At 40.9% G+C, this 16,989-nt stretch overlaps 1 protein-coding gene across 3 annotated transcripts in view; it reads left to right on the top strand.

The window, feature by feature from the left end:
• Positions 1–13,862, top strand: part of LOC308127140 (fatty acyl-CoA reductase 1) — a 48,764-nt gene extending 34,902 nt beyond the window's left edge. For 2 of the 3 annotated variants that reach the window (XM_080491953.1, XM_080491951.1), the window contains 8 exons: positions 2,064–2,241; positions 3,964–4,008; positions 4,220–4,338; positions 5,200–5,267; positions 8,090–8,261; positions 8,336–8,465; positions 9,427–9,554; positions 9,854–10,036. In XM_080491953.1, coding sequence (XP_080348079.1) covers positions 2,064–2,241; positions 3,964–4,008; positions 4,220–4,338; positions 5,200–5,267; positions 8,090–8,261; positions 8,336–8,465; positions 9,427–9,554; positions 9,854–10,016 — 1,003 coding nt within the window. In that variant the 3' untranslated portion in view covers positions 10,017–10,036. Of the gene's footprint in view, positions 1–2,063; positions 2,242–3,963; positions 4,009–4,219; positions 4,339–5,199; positions 5,268–8,089; positions 8,262–8,335; positions 8,466–9,426; positions 9,555–9,853; positions 10,037–11,087 lie in introns of those variants that run through there. The other variant, XM_080491952.1, reaches the window with a different exon arrangement.
• Positions 13,863–16,989: the final 3,127 nt, after the last annotated feature.

Genomic DNA, 16,989 nt, shown 5'->3' with positions numbered 1-16,989 from the left:
CTGAGTGATGATCCTCTATATCTTGGATGTTGCTGCATTTTAAAAGAAACATATTGATAATTAATAAGAAAACAAAACAGTATAGTGACTTTTTACTTACTACTTACACTAGTTACTGTTTAATAAAACTACTTCTTGAGGGCAGCAACTTTTGAACTCTTATCTAAAGGCTCATTAGCTTTAGCTGGAGTTACATCAATTACTCTAAAGTCTGAGAAACAGATTTATGAGTTCATAATAAACACGCAGACGACATTAGACTGCTCGGTTGAGGGGAAGCTAACATTTTAAAGCTGCTGGAATTGTTTGGGAATCCTTCAGAATCAAAATGTTACAGCCTAAAACCTAAAAACAACAGAATCAAGTCATTTTTCTAAAGGTAGAAGTCGGATTAGAGTTTGCTGTTAAATGCCTCATAAACTTACTTCCACTAAAGTGCTTTTCTTGTTGGTTCAGAACTAAAGGGGTTTTCCTGCTCCTGCAAACAGGAGTTGAGTGAAATAGTAACGGCGTCAGATAATGCTAAAGGAGCATTTAAAAAGAATGCTCTCTGTTGTCTGGACACGTGCGCTTCTTAAAAGCAGCATAAGCGTCAGTCTGACATATGTACCCCGGGGTATTATGGGATGGCGGGGGCAGGATTCAAGGTTGATCGCACAACAGCCAAGGTTACATCGAGTAAGACAAAACACACTTTATTTTTGTTGCCATCACGGAAGAGAGGAGATAAAATACCAACACGCAGACGCGTCTGACGTTCCTCCAGCCGGAGATTTCAGTCAGTGTGACATGAACTTCCAGATGACAGTGAGATTAACAGCAGCGTTTCGCCGGTGTCATACGAGCGTCAGCAAACTGTAAAACAAAAAGCATTATCAAGTCAGAAATGTCCAGGATTTTTATCTTTAAGACCTGAGCAGGACTCTTCAATCCTCACCTGGACTCTGTAAAGTCGACATTTCACTCTTTAAACTACACCTGGGAGTTCAAATTTTAAATTCTGTTGAGCATATCAATTATTTAAGTAAGTTGCTCCGCCTCCTCAAAACAGGAGTTTGGTGAACTAGTAACGGTCACCCTTCAGTTGAGATACTGCCCGGGCTGCACAATACAGTGTGACTGCAATCTCTTCAGGAAAATGTGACAATGAAAAGATTTAAAAGGGTTGAGGATTTCAGAAGCACAAAAATCAAGTAAATAATGAGCCAGAACACAAAATCAGAAATGAAAATGATGTGAACTGCTTCCAGGTACTTTGTAAATTGACTTTTTATTTGTAGTTACCAGTTTAAAAGAACAAATTTTAAAGCAGTAACAAGAAATCATAATGATCATTTTCGGTTATTTTCAGAGCAACATGCAAAGCGGGGAAAAGATTAAACTTATCAAGATGAGAACTGCCGGATTTAGGTCAAAACTCATTTACATTTAACACAATACCCTGAATGTCTCGCACACAGGAAATGATATGTACGTTGAGCATTAATTAAATCAAATGTGGCTTTTACATCAACAAGTAACACTGTAAAAAGTCAAATCGAGTGACTGGGACTGATTCAGCCTTCTGCTTAATGAACAACAAATAACTGCCATGTTTAACTTGAGCAACACACGGATCATTTAAGCCAACTGCTGCATCTATTTTCATTTATCAATGTAGTTTTAGCTCGCTGAATATGCAGCTGGCAGCTGAAGAATCGGCCACAGACGACAGAAAAGTAATGCGTTGGTGTTTTTAATCACCGGGTCCAAAAAGCGCAACGAACTACTCCTCTTAATATTTAGAAATAAGAATTAAAAAACTAGCAGTTGAACTGAATGCAGTGATGAATCCGGAGTCCCTGGCTGGTTTTCCAGGGTTGCGTTTTCTATCTGTTTTTTAAATTTCTTTATTTATTGTGCCCATTCATGCGGCTTTTAATTTTGTCCTTCGATGACGTCTGCGTTTTGTGAGCTGTGCAGCCTCGGATGTTCACGGTTAAGTGACCTCGTTTGAGTATTTAAGGTGAACGTGAAAGCGTCGCTCCTCCCGGGGGTTTTTGACGGTTGCTCTCCGTCCTCAGGTGGATGGACGACGACATCGTGCTGGACATCACGCCGCGGCTCATCGGCGACCGGCCCAACACGTACACCTACACCAAAGCCCTGGCCGAGTGCGTGGTGCAGCAGGAGCAGGACAAGCTCAACATTGGCATCATCAGACCCTCCATCGTGGGAGCCAGCTGGCAGGAGCCCTTCCCCGTGAGTTCCTCTGGTCGCCATGGAGATCTGTGGGGAGAAGCTTGTTTACTGCCGTTTTCAATCCTCACATATTTGGAACAAACATGCATCTGTGGCATGAGCAGCTCAGCCCAGTGTGTGGGTTTATTTTAATTTCCTTCGGTTAATGATTCTTTTGTAGTTTGGTGGATTAAAACCTAAAGAAATGAGCTATATATGCAACGTGTTTCTAGGTGCACGTTACCAAGGCTCCGTTTACATCATGCAAAAAAAAGTATCTGGAAATAGTTTTAGTAAAAATATTCCAAAAGCAACAGGGCAAAGTTTAACAGTCATCGCAGAATGACACTTTAAAAAGGCTTTTTCATTTAAAAATGACCGTTTCCACGACAACGTTTTAAGTAAGAATCCGTCGTTTTTCACTTTCGTTTCAGACCTTGTTTGCGTTTACAAGGCAACATTTTGAAGTCGGCATTGCCAGGCCACGACTTGGCGCTCATCCCACAAATGCATGCTCCTGACAGATCTGAAACAAAATCTACATTAAGGTCCCTACTATTTAGTAATTCATTTGCTTGTATTATTAGATTATATGAAAATATTCCACTTCATTTCACTTAGTTTCTATAACCATTTCGTATGTATGTAAATATACCTTTTGGGTTCTTTCTGGTCCAGTTCTTGCAGGCTTCCTGTCCTTATTTAGTTTGTTTGACACTGTTTCAGAGCTGCTGTCTCTTCAGCTGCTGTCTCTGGTTACTATTTCACTAAACTGATGTTTACCTGAAGATAATTCAGAATATTTGGCTAATTTCCCTTTGGTCGGCACGTCCCACAAATGCAATACTTAAAAGAGGAATAAACACGTCATTCAACGATACAAGAGAAATAATCTTGAGAAAAGTTTCTCTCTCTTGCTTCATTTTCTCAGTATTGTGTTAATTCGGGATTAAAAGCAGCTTCAGTCGAACGCCGGCCGCTGGATTTGTTGCCTCTGTTAGATAACAGAGAACCGAGTCATGAACTTGTGGATCTTCTGCGCCGGGTTTCTTCTCTTGTGACCAGAAAAGTAATTAGAATAAGATATTGATCGGGTCAGTGCTGCTCCCATGTGGCTTTTAGCTTCAAGTGGGTCCAGATTAAAACAAATTAGTTAATCTCTCTGCTGGAGACCTTTTGTCTTTAGGGACGGGGGCAAGAACTGGACAACACTGAGGGCAAATACAACTATGAGGGTGTGAAATCCATCTGCTGAGGCGCCGTGAGAGCTTCTGATCAACTTCAGCCTGCAGACTGGAGCTTAAAGAAGTTATTTTTTTTATTGAATACAAAGTTGCATTAATTCTGAAATGTCTCGTTCATCGGCGGTCTGCTCAAAACCTCCCCGGCCCGGCGGCCTGCTCCTGTCCTGTGCCCCTCGTCTGCACCGGAGCATCTGAGAGTCGAGATAAACCTCAGGCCGACCACAGATCGAGCCTCCAGCAGTCTATCACCGGCACTTTAATCCATTTTTAATGACGTCGAATTGAAGCGGACAGTCGCTGCTACCCAGCGCCCCCTGTTGTCGCACCGCAGGGGGGTAAGATGACCTGACGATCACGCCGCAAAACCACATGTGTTGCTCTTCGTGGTATAACCAGTTCAATTATATACTTCACTAGAAAAAATGTTCTAGACGTACAGATTGCCTAAAATTTAAATATGTTCTGGCTTCTAACAGTTTTGCTTCTTCTGACCTTGCAGGGTTGGATCGACAACTTCAACGGGCCGAGCGGCGTCTTCATAGCCGTGAGTAAACAACGATACTCACGTCCTCAATGTGGAAATTGAACATATCAACCAGAGTGTGTGTCACAGTGTTAGTTATTTTACCATTGTAATATTAAATCACGACCACAAGTGTGAAAGGTTCTGAGATTTATAAATTGTAAGAGTGATCCAGAAATGTGCGTTTGGAGCGGAGGAGAAGATGTAGTGATGCAGTGCGTCGTGTCTCCAGGCCGGTAAAGGAATCCTGAGAACGATGAGAGCAAACAACGACGCCGTGGCTGATCTGATCCCCGTCGACACCGTCGTCAACCTGACCCTCGCCGCTGGCTGGTACACCGCCGTGCACAGGTCAGACCACACAGTCCTGTGCAACGCATACACATTCATGCAGCACACACACATGTAAACACATACACCTACAACACACACACGCACACACTGTTCATGCTGGTGTTACGCTCGGTGTGCTTCTGCTTGAATTAAAAGCTTCTGGAAGCATTTTGAGGTCTGACAGTGATAAAGTGTCACGTTTAGTTCACAACACAGAATCTGCAAACACAGAAAAGTCGAGAAAGAAAAGTGAAGCAGAAGCAGAATCATCCTGGCCTCAGTCCAGGACTCCCCCGCATGCTTAAAGGAGCCTCTTCACAGTAAATACCCAAATGTTTTTTTCCTTTTTATGGCAAATTATCCATGCAAGCTCGTGGACCTAACTTATGATTCATTTTATTACTTCAAAGTCTCAATAGCTGGTACTTGGTGACTTCACTGTGACTTCTGTGATACCCCGATCACACCTAATAGGACCCTCATGTTGAAGAAGCAGGTACAAACAATAAAAATCCGGTGCCCAACAATGAGTTGCTGTGAAAACTTCTCCGGGGAAAAAGCACCGGGCGGAGATTTCACAGATTTGGCTGCAGTGGGTTGAGAACGTCTGACTGGAGCTTCGTCATGAGCGAGGTTTTCCCAGGAAATGACTCACTTCTTCACAAAAGTTGACTGGGTCACATTTTCCACAGAAGAAACGAACTGAGGCGGCCGCTTCTCGTTAGATAGTATTAAGTCATAACATTGTAGTGACATAATAATAACACGTTGGTGCAGCTGTTCACTCTCTGGTCTGTTGGAAATGAAATCAATTCAAGTCTCTGTACGTTCCTGCCTTCAGGAGATTGTAACTTGACAGACCTTTTCTGCTCCCTGCAGACCTAAAACGGCTCTGGTGTACAACTGCACGACCGGCGGGATCAACCCGTTCCACTGGGGAGAGATCGGTACGTATGAATGGTTCAGTTGTGGTTCCACACTCAAAATACAAATACTGCTCTGTTGATTTGAACTTTGAGATTTGTGACTAAGAAGAAGCGTATTCTTGTTATTGCTTGTGATTGAGATGCAGCAGAAGCTCAGAGCCTCTCTGCTTCCATCACGTCTTGTTTTCAGGTTGAAATCGGAGCTTCGGGTCAGACGTGTGAAGAATATTGGGATTGTTTGGCTCCTGCAGGAGTTTATGTCCGGCTGCCTGGACGTCAGGGGACCCTCAGATTAACAAACGCGTGTGTCGTGGGAAATTGCTAGCAGATGGCAGGGACGGGATTAGGTCTCGTCTCTGCAACTCGCTGTTATGAAAGAGCAGCTGAGGGGACTCGCCGATGACGGGCCCGGAAAAACGAAGCTAATTCAGACATTTTCTCAGATAGAAAAAAAAAATAAAGACGATTTTCCTTCATCTTAAATATCAGAAGCTTTTTGTTACGAGCAAAGGATTGTGGGTACTGTGCTCAAGGTCAGCGGGGATCCTCCAAACCAGGCTCCGAGGAGCCGGACCACATCTGCCCGTCACCTCACATCACACTCATCCCGGCAACCACTACATATCAGTTACCATGGAAACGCAGCGTAAGAGGCTGGAGGGCCGTGTGTGATGTAATGTCTGTAGTTACATGGCCGCATCCCGGATGGATGGATGGATGGATGGATGGATGGATGGATGGATGGATGGATGAATGGATGGATGGATGATACTGAAGTCCTTCTGTGCAGATCTACCTGTTAGTTTCCGGTCAGCTGCTCTGCGTGACCTTTTTCCTTTATTTATTTTTTTGATTGCATCATGAGAGCCTCACTCTCCCTACAGACTTTCAGAGCAAAATGCTTGAGCCGCTCTCCTGCCTGTTTTACTTGGAATTGGTGGCGCTTTGCACAGGATTATGTGAGCAGAGAGACTGTCTGACTCTTTTAATCGTCTGAATAGAGAGAGGAAAAAAATCTGTCTGCTACATGGTTTTAAAAAAAAAAAATTCTTTATTTAATCCAGAGTATCTTCTTTAAACCAAAACAGAGTATGTATGGCTTCTTTTACAGTGTTTCCTGTGTTTTTCTATCTAAATTACAGATATTTTATATCCAAGTCTCACATATTTCCTGATATATAATCACATGAGCTTGAAAAAGTAATGATGTAGTTTAGGCTATTATGGTACTTTAATAGCATTTAAAACATTCATCAATGCATTCTTTATATATTTAGTACATGATTCAATTCCTGGTGGTGCTTCTACTGTGCTTTCTAATTAATTATTTTCACTTCCTACTCAGTAAAGTAAATACAAAGTGGCTGTAATGTGACAATGGGCTGCTTTTTATTCAGCTATGCGGTCAATGTTCACAGCTCTTCTAATGTGTAACTGGGAGAACATGTCAGTGACGGTAAACGTGCAGCTTGAACTGGGGTAGAAATACTGAAACGCATCAATCAAATTTTATTTAGGTTTGGGATATGTTTAATTTCGAACATTTACAAATAAAAGCCAGTAAAACAATAACGCCAGTTGAGAGTACGAGTAAATAACATGAACAATTATAACAATAGTAATGACAATTATATTAATAAATGTATATTTGCGCTCTGAAAAGGAGAAAGGAGGAGCAACTTGCTTCTTTTTTCACTTTTCACATTTTTATCTATTTTTACTTTGTGGCACTTTGAGATTCCCTAAATAGAAACTTGCGTTACAAATAAAATCTATTATTAATAAATAGTATTCAGCTGAATCCCTATTTGTTTAGCACTTAGTACAAATACTGCAGCACAAAGTGCTTTTCAGGTTTAAAAACTGAATAAAAACCGTGTGAACCCCAGCGTCCGTCCACCCCCGGCCATTTTATATACATATCAAAGATAAGTCAATAATTTGAAGAAAAAAAAAATCCTAGAAAAGGTAAGAGGAGTTGTTAGTTAAAGTCCTTATTAAAAAGGAAGCCTGCTTTTAAAAACATGAACGTTCTCTGCAGGCTGGTGTATAAACGAGGAAAGCAGGGTTCGCAATGGTTCATTAGACAAAATAAAATCTGTAAGATAAGAAAGCGCCAGACCATTAAGATTTCTAAAAACCATTGAAATCGATGTTAAAGCATCGAGTATATCAGGGTCAGAATCTCACCCTCACACAAAACACTGGAGTCTTGCGCTGCTTCAGGAGTTACAGGAAAGGTAACATTGCTTTTACATTTCTTGCAGCAGACTTCAGTTCGTCTGCGTACTCTCCATATGAGGCGGTTCTGTTCTCTCTCCCTCAACAATTAGAAGTTTCCTTGACACACAATAAAGTACATCAAACACACTTGACCACAACATCTAAACAGATAATATTCAAAGGAGCTGACAAAGCGTTCACTCGCCCCAGAGACGGCTAAACGTTGATTGATGTCAAAACTCAGGGCGCACCAGCAGAATCTACATGAGCCCAGCAGGAGGCGCTGCAATCATATTAATTGAGCAATCTGTGCTGTAATAAAAATTTGAAAATCAATGACGAGATAACAAAATACATCACGTGCTTTCAAACAATAATGTTGAAGAATTTAAAAAAGAAAAAATTCCATTTTATTGCACTGGGTGGCAGTAATGAGTCCCTGTAACTCTGTCTAATCACCATGACGATCTTCAGCTGTTTATTGCTTCATATTCAAGTTTTCATGTCTTTTTTTTTTTCTCACCAGACTGAAGTCAGATTCCACAGTGACTCACTGCACCCTCTTGTGTTTCAAATCGGTATCACAACGTTTGAATCGTCCCATCTTTGTCGTTCTGCAGAGCACCACGTCATGTCGTCCTTCAAGAGGAACCCCCTGGACCAGGCGTTCCGCAGGCCCAACGCCAACATCACCTCCAACTACCTGATCTACCAGTACTGGATCCTGGTCAGCCACAAGTTCCCCGCCCTGATCTACGACCTGTTCCTGCGTCTGTCCGGGCAGAAGCCGCAGTGAGTCCCCCGCCGCCGGGCCCAGGTGGGACCCGCCCCCTCTCCACACCCCCTCACTCGGTCCTCTTTTGCAGGATGATGCGCATCTTCAACCGCCTGCACAAGGCCATCGGCCTGCTGGAGTACTTCAGCAGCCAGGACTGGGAGTGGAACTCTGAGAACATGAACATGCTGATGAGCCAGCTGACGGCCGAGGACAGGAAGGTGAGCTCGCACACCAACTTCCTGCCAGTTTGAAAATTAGGAAAATAACTTCCTGACAGGATTAAAAATGAGTATCGAAGTACCATGATTTTAATTTCTCCTGAATTAATCTTTATTTGTGTAAACAGCTTTAATAATTATTTCCCAATACATCATTACAAAAGGATCATTTTATTTCACTGTATAACACGAGTCACTGAAAATGAAACTTCTGGAAAATACTCCGTGGAAATGGGAAAATGCAACTTTGCGGCGTAAACGCAAAACGTTTTTTGAAATGAAAACACAAAACTGATGCGTTTTCACCTCAAATGTGTAAACTGGGACATTCAAGGAACAAGGTCACTACTTTTATAGAAAAAAAAAGCCGTTTTAAAAAGTTATTTTATGATGAGCAGTAATAGACAACCGTTGCTTTGTTCCTTTTTTTTTTTTTTTTTTTTTTTTTTACTAAAACTCCTTTCAGACGTTTGTACAGCTTTAAAAACACAGATTTTCAACATACACACTATTTCATGTAGTTTTTACTAACCGTAAAATAATGTGTTTTTTGGTGACGAGACGAATCTTCTTGAACCTTGAGGTTTTTTTTTATCATTATTCTTTTTTCTGCCTCAGAAGGTTTGTTACACTTAGTTATGTCTTCATGCAGACACTTTTACAATCAGGAGGAATCAGTACTTTATACAGATCAAATTAATTAATTCATGGCTTTTAAAATGATTTCAGACTTTAAGGAAGTTTAGATTTATGACTTTTAAAAAACAAAATTTTGGTTGTTTTTCTTAATGACTTATAACCATTCTGTCATGCAGACACTGGCCATCGTCAGTTACTTTAATGAAGTTTGAATACTTTTCTCCTTTTCCACTGCTTGTAAGAGTCGGCCTGCTGCTCCCTCTAGTGGGCGTCAGTGGGACTTCACCTCACTTGCCACATCTTTCTCCCACTTCTGCCGCAGACGTTCAACTTCGACGTGCGCCAGCTGAACTGGCCCGAGTACATCGAGAACTACTGCCTCGGTACCAAGAAGTACGTCCTGAACGAGGACATGTCCGACATTCCTGCTGCCAGGCAGCACCTGAGGAAGTAAGTCCTCCAAGCTCTTCAGAGAGCAGCTCGGTTTCCATCTCACTAAACTCCTCTTTACTGGAACAGCTTGGGAAGTTAAGTGAACGTTGCATTATTGGAATTTAATTTAAACGCTTAAATTTTGTGGCTTAGTGACAAAAAGGAATTAAATGCTGACTCACCTGTTTTGAAGACAAATGTGAAACCGTTATGATCCTGAGGGCTTCGTGACCTTCTTCTACAAACCTTCTGTCCAGATTTGTTCTCGGAAAAAAGCCTCTTCCTCCCGCTGACCTCTCTCCTCTTCTCTTCTCCAGACTGAGGAACATCCGCTACACCTTCAACACGCTGCTGGTGGTCTTCATCTGGCGGGTCTTCATCGCCCGCTCCCAGATGGCCCGAAACATTTGGTACTTTGTCGTCAGCCTCTGTTTCAAGTTCCTCTCGTACTTCCGCGCGTCCAGCACCTTAACCAACTGAGTCTTCCTCGCTCCGCCTCTGGCCGGCCTTTTTTTTTTTTTTTTTTTTTTTTTTTAAAGCTGTCAGCAGGAACAAAAACTAAAAAACAAAAAAAACCACATCAGAGACTGCGGGTAGGGGTGGGGGGGGGGGGGGGTTGCAGCAGTTGGTTGAAGCTGTCAGAAGTTCGAGGTCTACGAGCCACGAATTCTGTTTAGTTTGGAAATCTGTCATCCTTGATTTACACTGTTCAGTCACGGAAACCCCGTCCAGAAAGGAAAAAAAACAAGTCTTGTCGTTTGTTTTTGTACCTCCTGTCTCTTCTTCTCAAAGTGGCCAATTATATATGCAAACAATAAGCCTTCTGTGTGACTTCCACCTTCTTTTCCCACCCTCTCGGATCTACATTGCCTTTTGCCTTGTGACGATTTCTTTTCATACTTGAAAAACGGCGGCACGCCAGGAAGGACGATTTCTATCAGATAATTTTCTACTGAACGGGGAGGGAGGGGGGGGGGGGGGGGGGGGGACTCGATTCGGACATCCTGTACGTCTTCTCGCATTACGTGTATCTACTGCCTTTTTAAAGATCACGCTCCAAACATCAAGTATCAAAAGCTAAAAAAAGAAAAGTAAAAAAAAGCATCGCAAACTGTCCTCCCATATAAACTCTTGTTTGTTTGAATGCTCATCCACTGTTTGCCTGTTTGTACAGCAGTTTGTACTGGAACTAAGTTTACTACTTTTACATCTTTATACTTGCATCAGAGGCTCGTCCGGTTCCGCGTGGTAGACCCTGGCCGTGTAGTATACCTGTATAAATAATCAGAGTGAAGTTTATTTGCGATAAATCCGTCGGGGAAACATTTATGGTCGGGATCGCAGAGAGATATTGTGAATGAAGGATTGTAGTGTAAAGTCAATGAAGTTTAAATCAGGGGTCCATTATATAGGTCACTTAAAAGTGGGGACCATGTTTGTGGTTGAAAGGTTTTGAAGGGACCTGAACACTTTTTGTGCCTCGAGAAAGTTCAAAAGTCACTGATGAACCAGCTTTTCTTTTATTTATTCATCTACTTTCTTTATCCGCAGGGGCGCAGAGAACTGAGCGAACACTATGAATCCAGCACAGGGAGAACAAATTCAAACCAGGGATCCTCTCGGTGTGAAGTGGCAGAGCCGGCCACTGCTCCACATCCAGGCTTTTTACTGTGCTTTCAGGTATTGGAGAGCGTGGGGATTTTTAAATCGCACCAAAATCTTATCTTAGTCGAAGTTCTAAACAGCATTGTATGATAGTAATGCTATTTCACGAGCAATAAGACGACTAGTTTCACGTAACCCGTCTCAAAAAGTCCCGAATGGTTTAGCTCGCATGCTGCGTATATGACACCTCTGCAGTACAGGATGAAAATAAAAAACATCCAATAAAGGCAAATACAGGTTCTTAGAAAATAACCTCCAAATAGGCTCATTGTAATCTCATTCTGGCTGAATGCATCCAAACCTCTCTAATGTTGAAACTTTCATCTGTGTCCAATACATTTTAGAGAATCTCATCACCCAGGGTCTTTCAGGTTCTTAAATATCTCTTTACTTTGATATACTTGCTACTTAGATTTGCTTCAACGTCATCTTGGATTACATGAAACCAGCGTGAAACCCAACTCCCCATTGGCACAGAGCGGATTCCTGCTTCTCAATAACTTCATGTTGCCAAACCTTACTGTCCTTAAAGCTATTCTCACAATGTGTTGCATTCAAGGCCGTGGGAACTATGAGTTCCTTTGAAAAATAAATGTGGGTTTTTTTTGTGTTGTTTTTTTTTTTACTGCAGAGATGGCACAATTATTTGCCTTTTCCAGTGGCAAGTGTTGTCAAATATTCTTGTAGCATCACTGGGACATTTATCAGAGGAACAGATGGTTTCCACTCCGGCTTGAATGTAATATTAATGCATAAGAGATCCACAAAGTGTGAGGAGAGAAAGCTTTTGTACTGGCAGTGAGAGCGGCCTCAGTGGCTTACGTGACGATCAAGGCGCTCCTCGCTACAGATTTTGAGTTCTTGAGGCAGGCCTTAAGATAAGAAGCTGATATCATTTATTGTAAATCGTCCCGAGTCTATAAATAGATCCGATTTAGAAGCAAATTTTTTATTTTATTTTATCATATGTTGTAAACGGAGGTATTATCTAAAGCACTTGAGTTTTATCTCCATCAAAGAAGCACCCAGTCAGCAAAAATAATCGCAGCCAAGAGCAGAGTGTCGTCAGCGTATGCGCTTAAAAAATCAGAAGACCAAGAATGGGGCCATGCGGGACGCCACAAGTGAGGGAATGAACTGCTTTAGTCAACAGAACAAGCTGTACGATGCACAGTAGATTGCGTTCATGTGGCTGTGAGCTGAGAATAACAGCAGAAAGTTAGATTATTGGTACGAGTGTTAAAAGTGAGAGGCCCAAGTCTGGAGCCACGAGGGACGCCACACTACACCAAGTGGAGAAATTGAACGTTTGAGTTGGTTTTCAAACAAAACAAGCTATAACTGATTTGATAATCCAGACCTATGCTGTTCTTTATGCAGCTGGTGAAGTTACTTGTTGGGAAATTCCTACATCCCAGTTGGGAGCGTTCCAATTCAAAGAACAAAGAAAATCGACGGTCATCACCCATGGAAGCTGACACGCAAAGTGATGATGGCTGCATAGTAGAAATATATTGACACACTTCACTGTTACACATTTGGAATTACTGCGTTTTGTATATCAGGCTAATGCTCCGTTAGCTACAGCTGGCTATCGCTAATGGAATCTGATTATTTCTCAACTTGGGTTATTGCAGACGTAATTAGCTACCGACGAGTAACAACTGTGTTTATATACGTGTGGAAGTGACGTCCACAAGCAAAGTGTCGAATATATGCGACGACGACGTAAGTTAGCAGAATTTCACAAGGCTACATTATCGTGGGAACGCTACCAACTGAAAGTGGGAATTTCCCAAAATGGGAACTCTGAGAGTTTCCAACCTTGTAGGCACAGAAAGCGGTCAGAAAAGGTCCCAGTTTACTACGAGGGAGTTCTCCATTCCTGTAAGTCTCATTCATAAACATACCATTCAATTCCACCGCTAGGTTCAGGACTAGCTTTACATCTCTGACCCGGAGTTTGTTTGTTTGTTTTTTGTTTATTTTGGGAAGGTCTGTAAATAGTTAAACTTCCATGTTACTGTTATTGACTACCAAAAACTTGTATTTGACTGTTGGATTTTCTTTTCTTGATTGTCTTTACAAGACCACGGAGCTTCCCACAGAGTCTATCTACCAAAAGTATTACGTCGACAGACCGGTCTGGTTTTTACTGAACGACAGAGGAAACCTGTGTACAGTGTTGTTTATGTTGCGAGGATTTACATACAAAATACATTTAAGTGAGGAATCTTTTATGGGAGAAAAAGGGACAAAATAGTTATGCAAAGCCCATGTCTGGTGTTACCATGGTAACTGTCCTCTTTCTTACAGATGGGATAATGAAACCAAAACGTGTTCATGATGAAGCGGTTTCATCAGGTCGTTACAGGGCTAATATTTTTCATGGTGTGCGGATGTTTTGCTCTTCTGTGTGTCCGTTTGACGACAAAAGTGCCGTCTTTGCTGTTCGCTGACAAAACTCAGAGCACCGTTGGTATAAATCCCCCCTTTCACCCCCCCCCCCCCCCGAATACTGGAGCTGCTGTCACTGAACGGCGGCAACGACCGAACCAGTGACGACGACGACTTCTCTCTGGTGTCATTTTGCAAAATGTTTGACAACCTGTATTTCCTGCTCTTGCAACACTTTTAAGTCTGCTTGGCAAAACTGAAATAAACTAGAAAAGAAAGAAACACGTGTCCATTAAGCTTTTCTCTCCTGTGAGATTATTTGGTGACGTCTCTGGCCTTGGCTCTAAATGGGCTTGCCCTGCGCCGTACCGTGAGGCCGGTTCCAGGACGGACATTGACACGGTCTTTCGTCCAAAGACGACCCGCGGTAAAGTTCGGACAACGTGGGATATTTGGGATGATGGTGACTGCTGCTGTGCCGTGCTTGTTACGTTCACATGTCGTGTGTTTTGCTGGATTAATGAAAGACCATAGCAGTAAGTGCTAATGTAAAATAGGTATCCTAGGGGCAGATAACGATTCGGCAAAGCGGATAAGTTTTGGTTGAAAAGCAAAAAAAAAGGAGAGGCACACACAATATTTCTTCTTAAATGTTCTAGTCATTTTAGTGTGTCAGCTGGGATCGCAACCAGATGAGAATGTTTTCCAGTGTGCAAGGAAGCTACCGGCAGAACGTGGGGTTACATCGTATTTATCTAATATGTTTGTAAGCATTGAAATTTGTGTTTTAAAAAAAAAATGTATTTAAAAACTGAGGAAAAAAGTCAGAAATGTTCAAATATATTAACAACGCATACTGAAGTGTTGAAATCCCACATTTACAAATAAAACATGAAGCATCAGCTCTAAACTGAAAGAATATAATAGTAAAGAATACATTTGAGTCGACAAAGAAGATGGAGTAAAATGAGACGTGATGTACTGTATGTAGATTAACAATAATAAAAAAAAAAAAAAGTTCTATTACAAGATTAACAACATTGTCTAAGATCAAAAGCTGATTCAATGATGGGTTTTAAGTATTTAAATGTATGAAATAAAACTCCATGGAGGAAAAAAAGATTAGAAATACTTCTGAGTAGAAAAATAAACTATATAACCATTTTTTTCAACAGTAGTATCAGATAATCAGATTGTAAACGTAAACAAAAGATCTTATATCAGGCTACGTGATTAGAAATGCCACTGAGAAGCCAAATAAACAAGATAATGAACTAAAATGACAGCAGCAAAGTATCATTGAAAAAACTGAAAAAAACCAAAAAAAAACCTGATTAAACTGAATTTAAAACAAAAATGGAATAAAAGTGTTGACCTTTTGTATTATTGGTATGTCTGTGTCTTTTATCTATTTAATGCAGCATGAACTTATTTATTCTCTTCTCTGTTCAGCACTTTGGTCAACTGTGGTGTCTTTAAATGTGCTTTATAAATAAAGTTAGATTGGATTGGATTAGCTAGATATAATAATATTATTGACTTAATTGAGTTGTTTCAGTTGTTTTACGAATTATTCATTTATTCCAATCATACTGTGAATAATACTGTAAATATTGTAAATATTACTGATTTGTTCTAATCGTATCGATTGTCCTAAATAAATGTATAGAATAGATTATGATTAAAAACAAGTTTATTCTAGGTATCTTATTTTATATGAGATGATAAGAACAGTTGTCCATCCATCAAATAATACATTTCAATTTATGTCCCCATAATGAATGAGAACGGGAAAGTTTTTATTCGTACACTAGCCTGAAGGATCACATCGCGTATGCGTAATAACAACGTTATTGCACAATAAACCCCCAAAAAATCGCATAAACTCTGAACGGAAACAGTCATTATTGATAATACAGATGTTTTCTGAAGGGAAGCCGTCTAATGACAGATACCGGTATTGATAATATAAGTTTTAATCGAAACAGCATCGTTCGTAATGATTCCTCTCACCTCTTTAATCGTGAAGTTAATCGTTAAATTGCAGATCGGCGAGTCTGAAAGCTGAACTCCTCCCGCAGGTACCTGACTGAGGACTATGAGCCCCGATGCGAAAGAAGCCCTGCTGTGTGTCATGACGTCAGCTTGTTGCACCGCGACGTGCGCGTCCCAGTTATCGTGAGCGCGGACAGGAGCAATTTCGCCTTCGAATCAGGAGGTGGCGCTTTTATACTAAAATACAACACTTGATCCGCTCAATACCGGGCAGGTTATAGCTTTAAAGTGGTTTAATGCATGAATAAACTCATTTATTAACAGTGTAATAACTCGGATTTGCAAAAACAATTTCTTATTTGCAGGGTTTGTACATGTACGTACAGAATGTAGGGTCCCAGCGTCTCTAATATTTGGCACAGTTCTGCTAAACATTCTTCCAGCGGTCCAGAAAAGTCATAAATCCATCACATAATATCCATAGATTACTCAAACGATCCTGAACATATCACACACACATAAAAATATACAACTTCAGAGACATTGACGATTAAAACGAGAGAAATAACAAATAAATTGACATTTATCATCATTCTTTTTGTACAAGGAAAATATATCCTAAGTGAGTCCTAATATTTATATAGAATAAAATCTTAAGTTAATTACATTATTTTATGCTTATACTGATCACCGTTTAGTCCTGTATTTATAAATACCTACTTTATTTTTATTATTCTATGTTTTGTATGTATTGATATTTTAATTTCTATTTATTCATGTGGAGCGACGGTACAAAGAATTCACTTCTCAAATTAATAAAGTATTTCTATTCTATTTTATTCTATAATTAAGATAATAAAAATACATCTTCACTTATCTGAAATCCAAACGTGGTGCAAAATCGTATAAACTATATCATCCATTCAGGTTTAAAGCTGTTTTTTCTTTATCATTATTAAAAAGTGATTATATTTTCCTCAGCAGTGAGAATAAGTACCCTAAGAAGTGCTAACCTCCACTTATAGGGGATAATTAGCTCCAACAATGACTGTTTACATGCATCCCGAGTGGGTCTGCACAGACATGAAGCTGCATTGCTCACACTGGTCTGCAGGGAGAGGAAACTCCGAGTCTAGAAATGATAATATAACCCGAAAACTACATACTGCAGGGTGTGATGATCATGCAAAAAGGACAAATGGGATTTTTTTTTGTTTTATGTTTTAGTGCAGAGTGAAAATGCATCAGAGGACGGAAAACAGCCTGACATCTGCAGATTGGATCACATGTGTGCGGAGTGCACAGAGAGCTCGGGAGCTCCTGCATGCACCAGGGCCGCTTGCCTATGCAGAGCAGCACAGATGGGCCTGTGGGGGGAAGGGTGCTGTCAGCGTTC

This window comes from Lipophrys pholis (assembly GCF_963383615.2).
Source record: "Lipophrys pholis genome assembly, chromosome: 22".
NCBI classification, from domain to species: domain Eukaryota; kingdom Metazoa; phylum Chordata; class Actinopteri; order Blenniiformes; family Blenniidae; genus Lipophrys; species Lipophrys pholis.
This window is presented reverse-complemented; position numbering and strand designations above follow the sequence as displayed.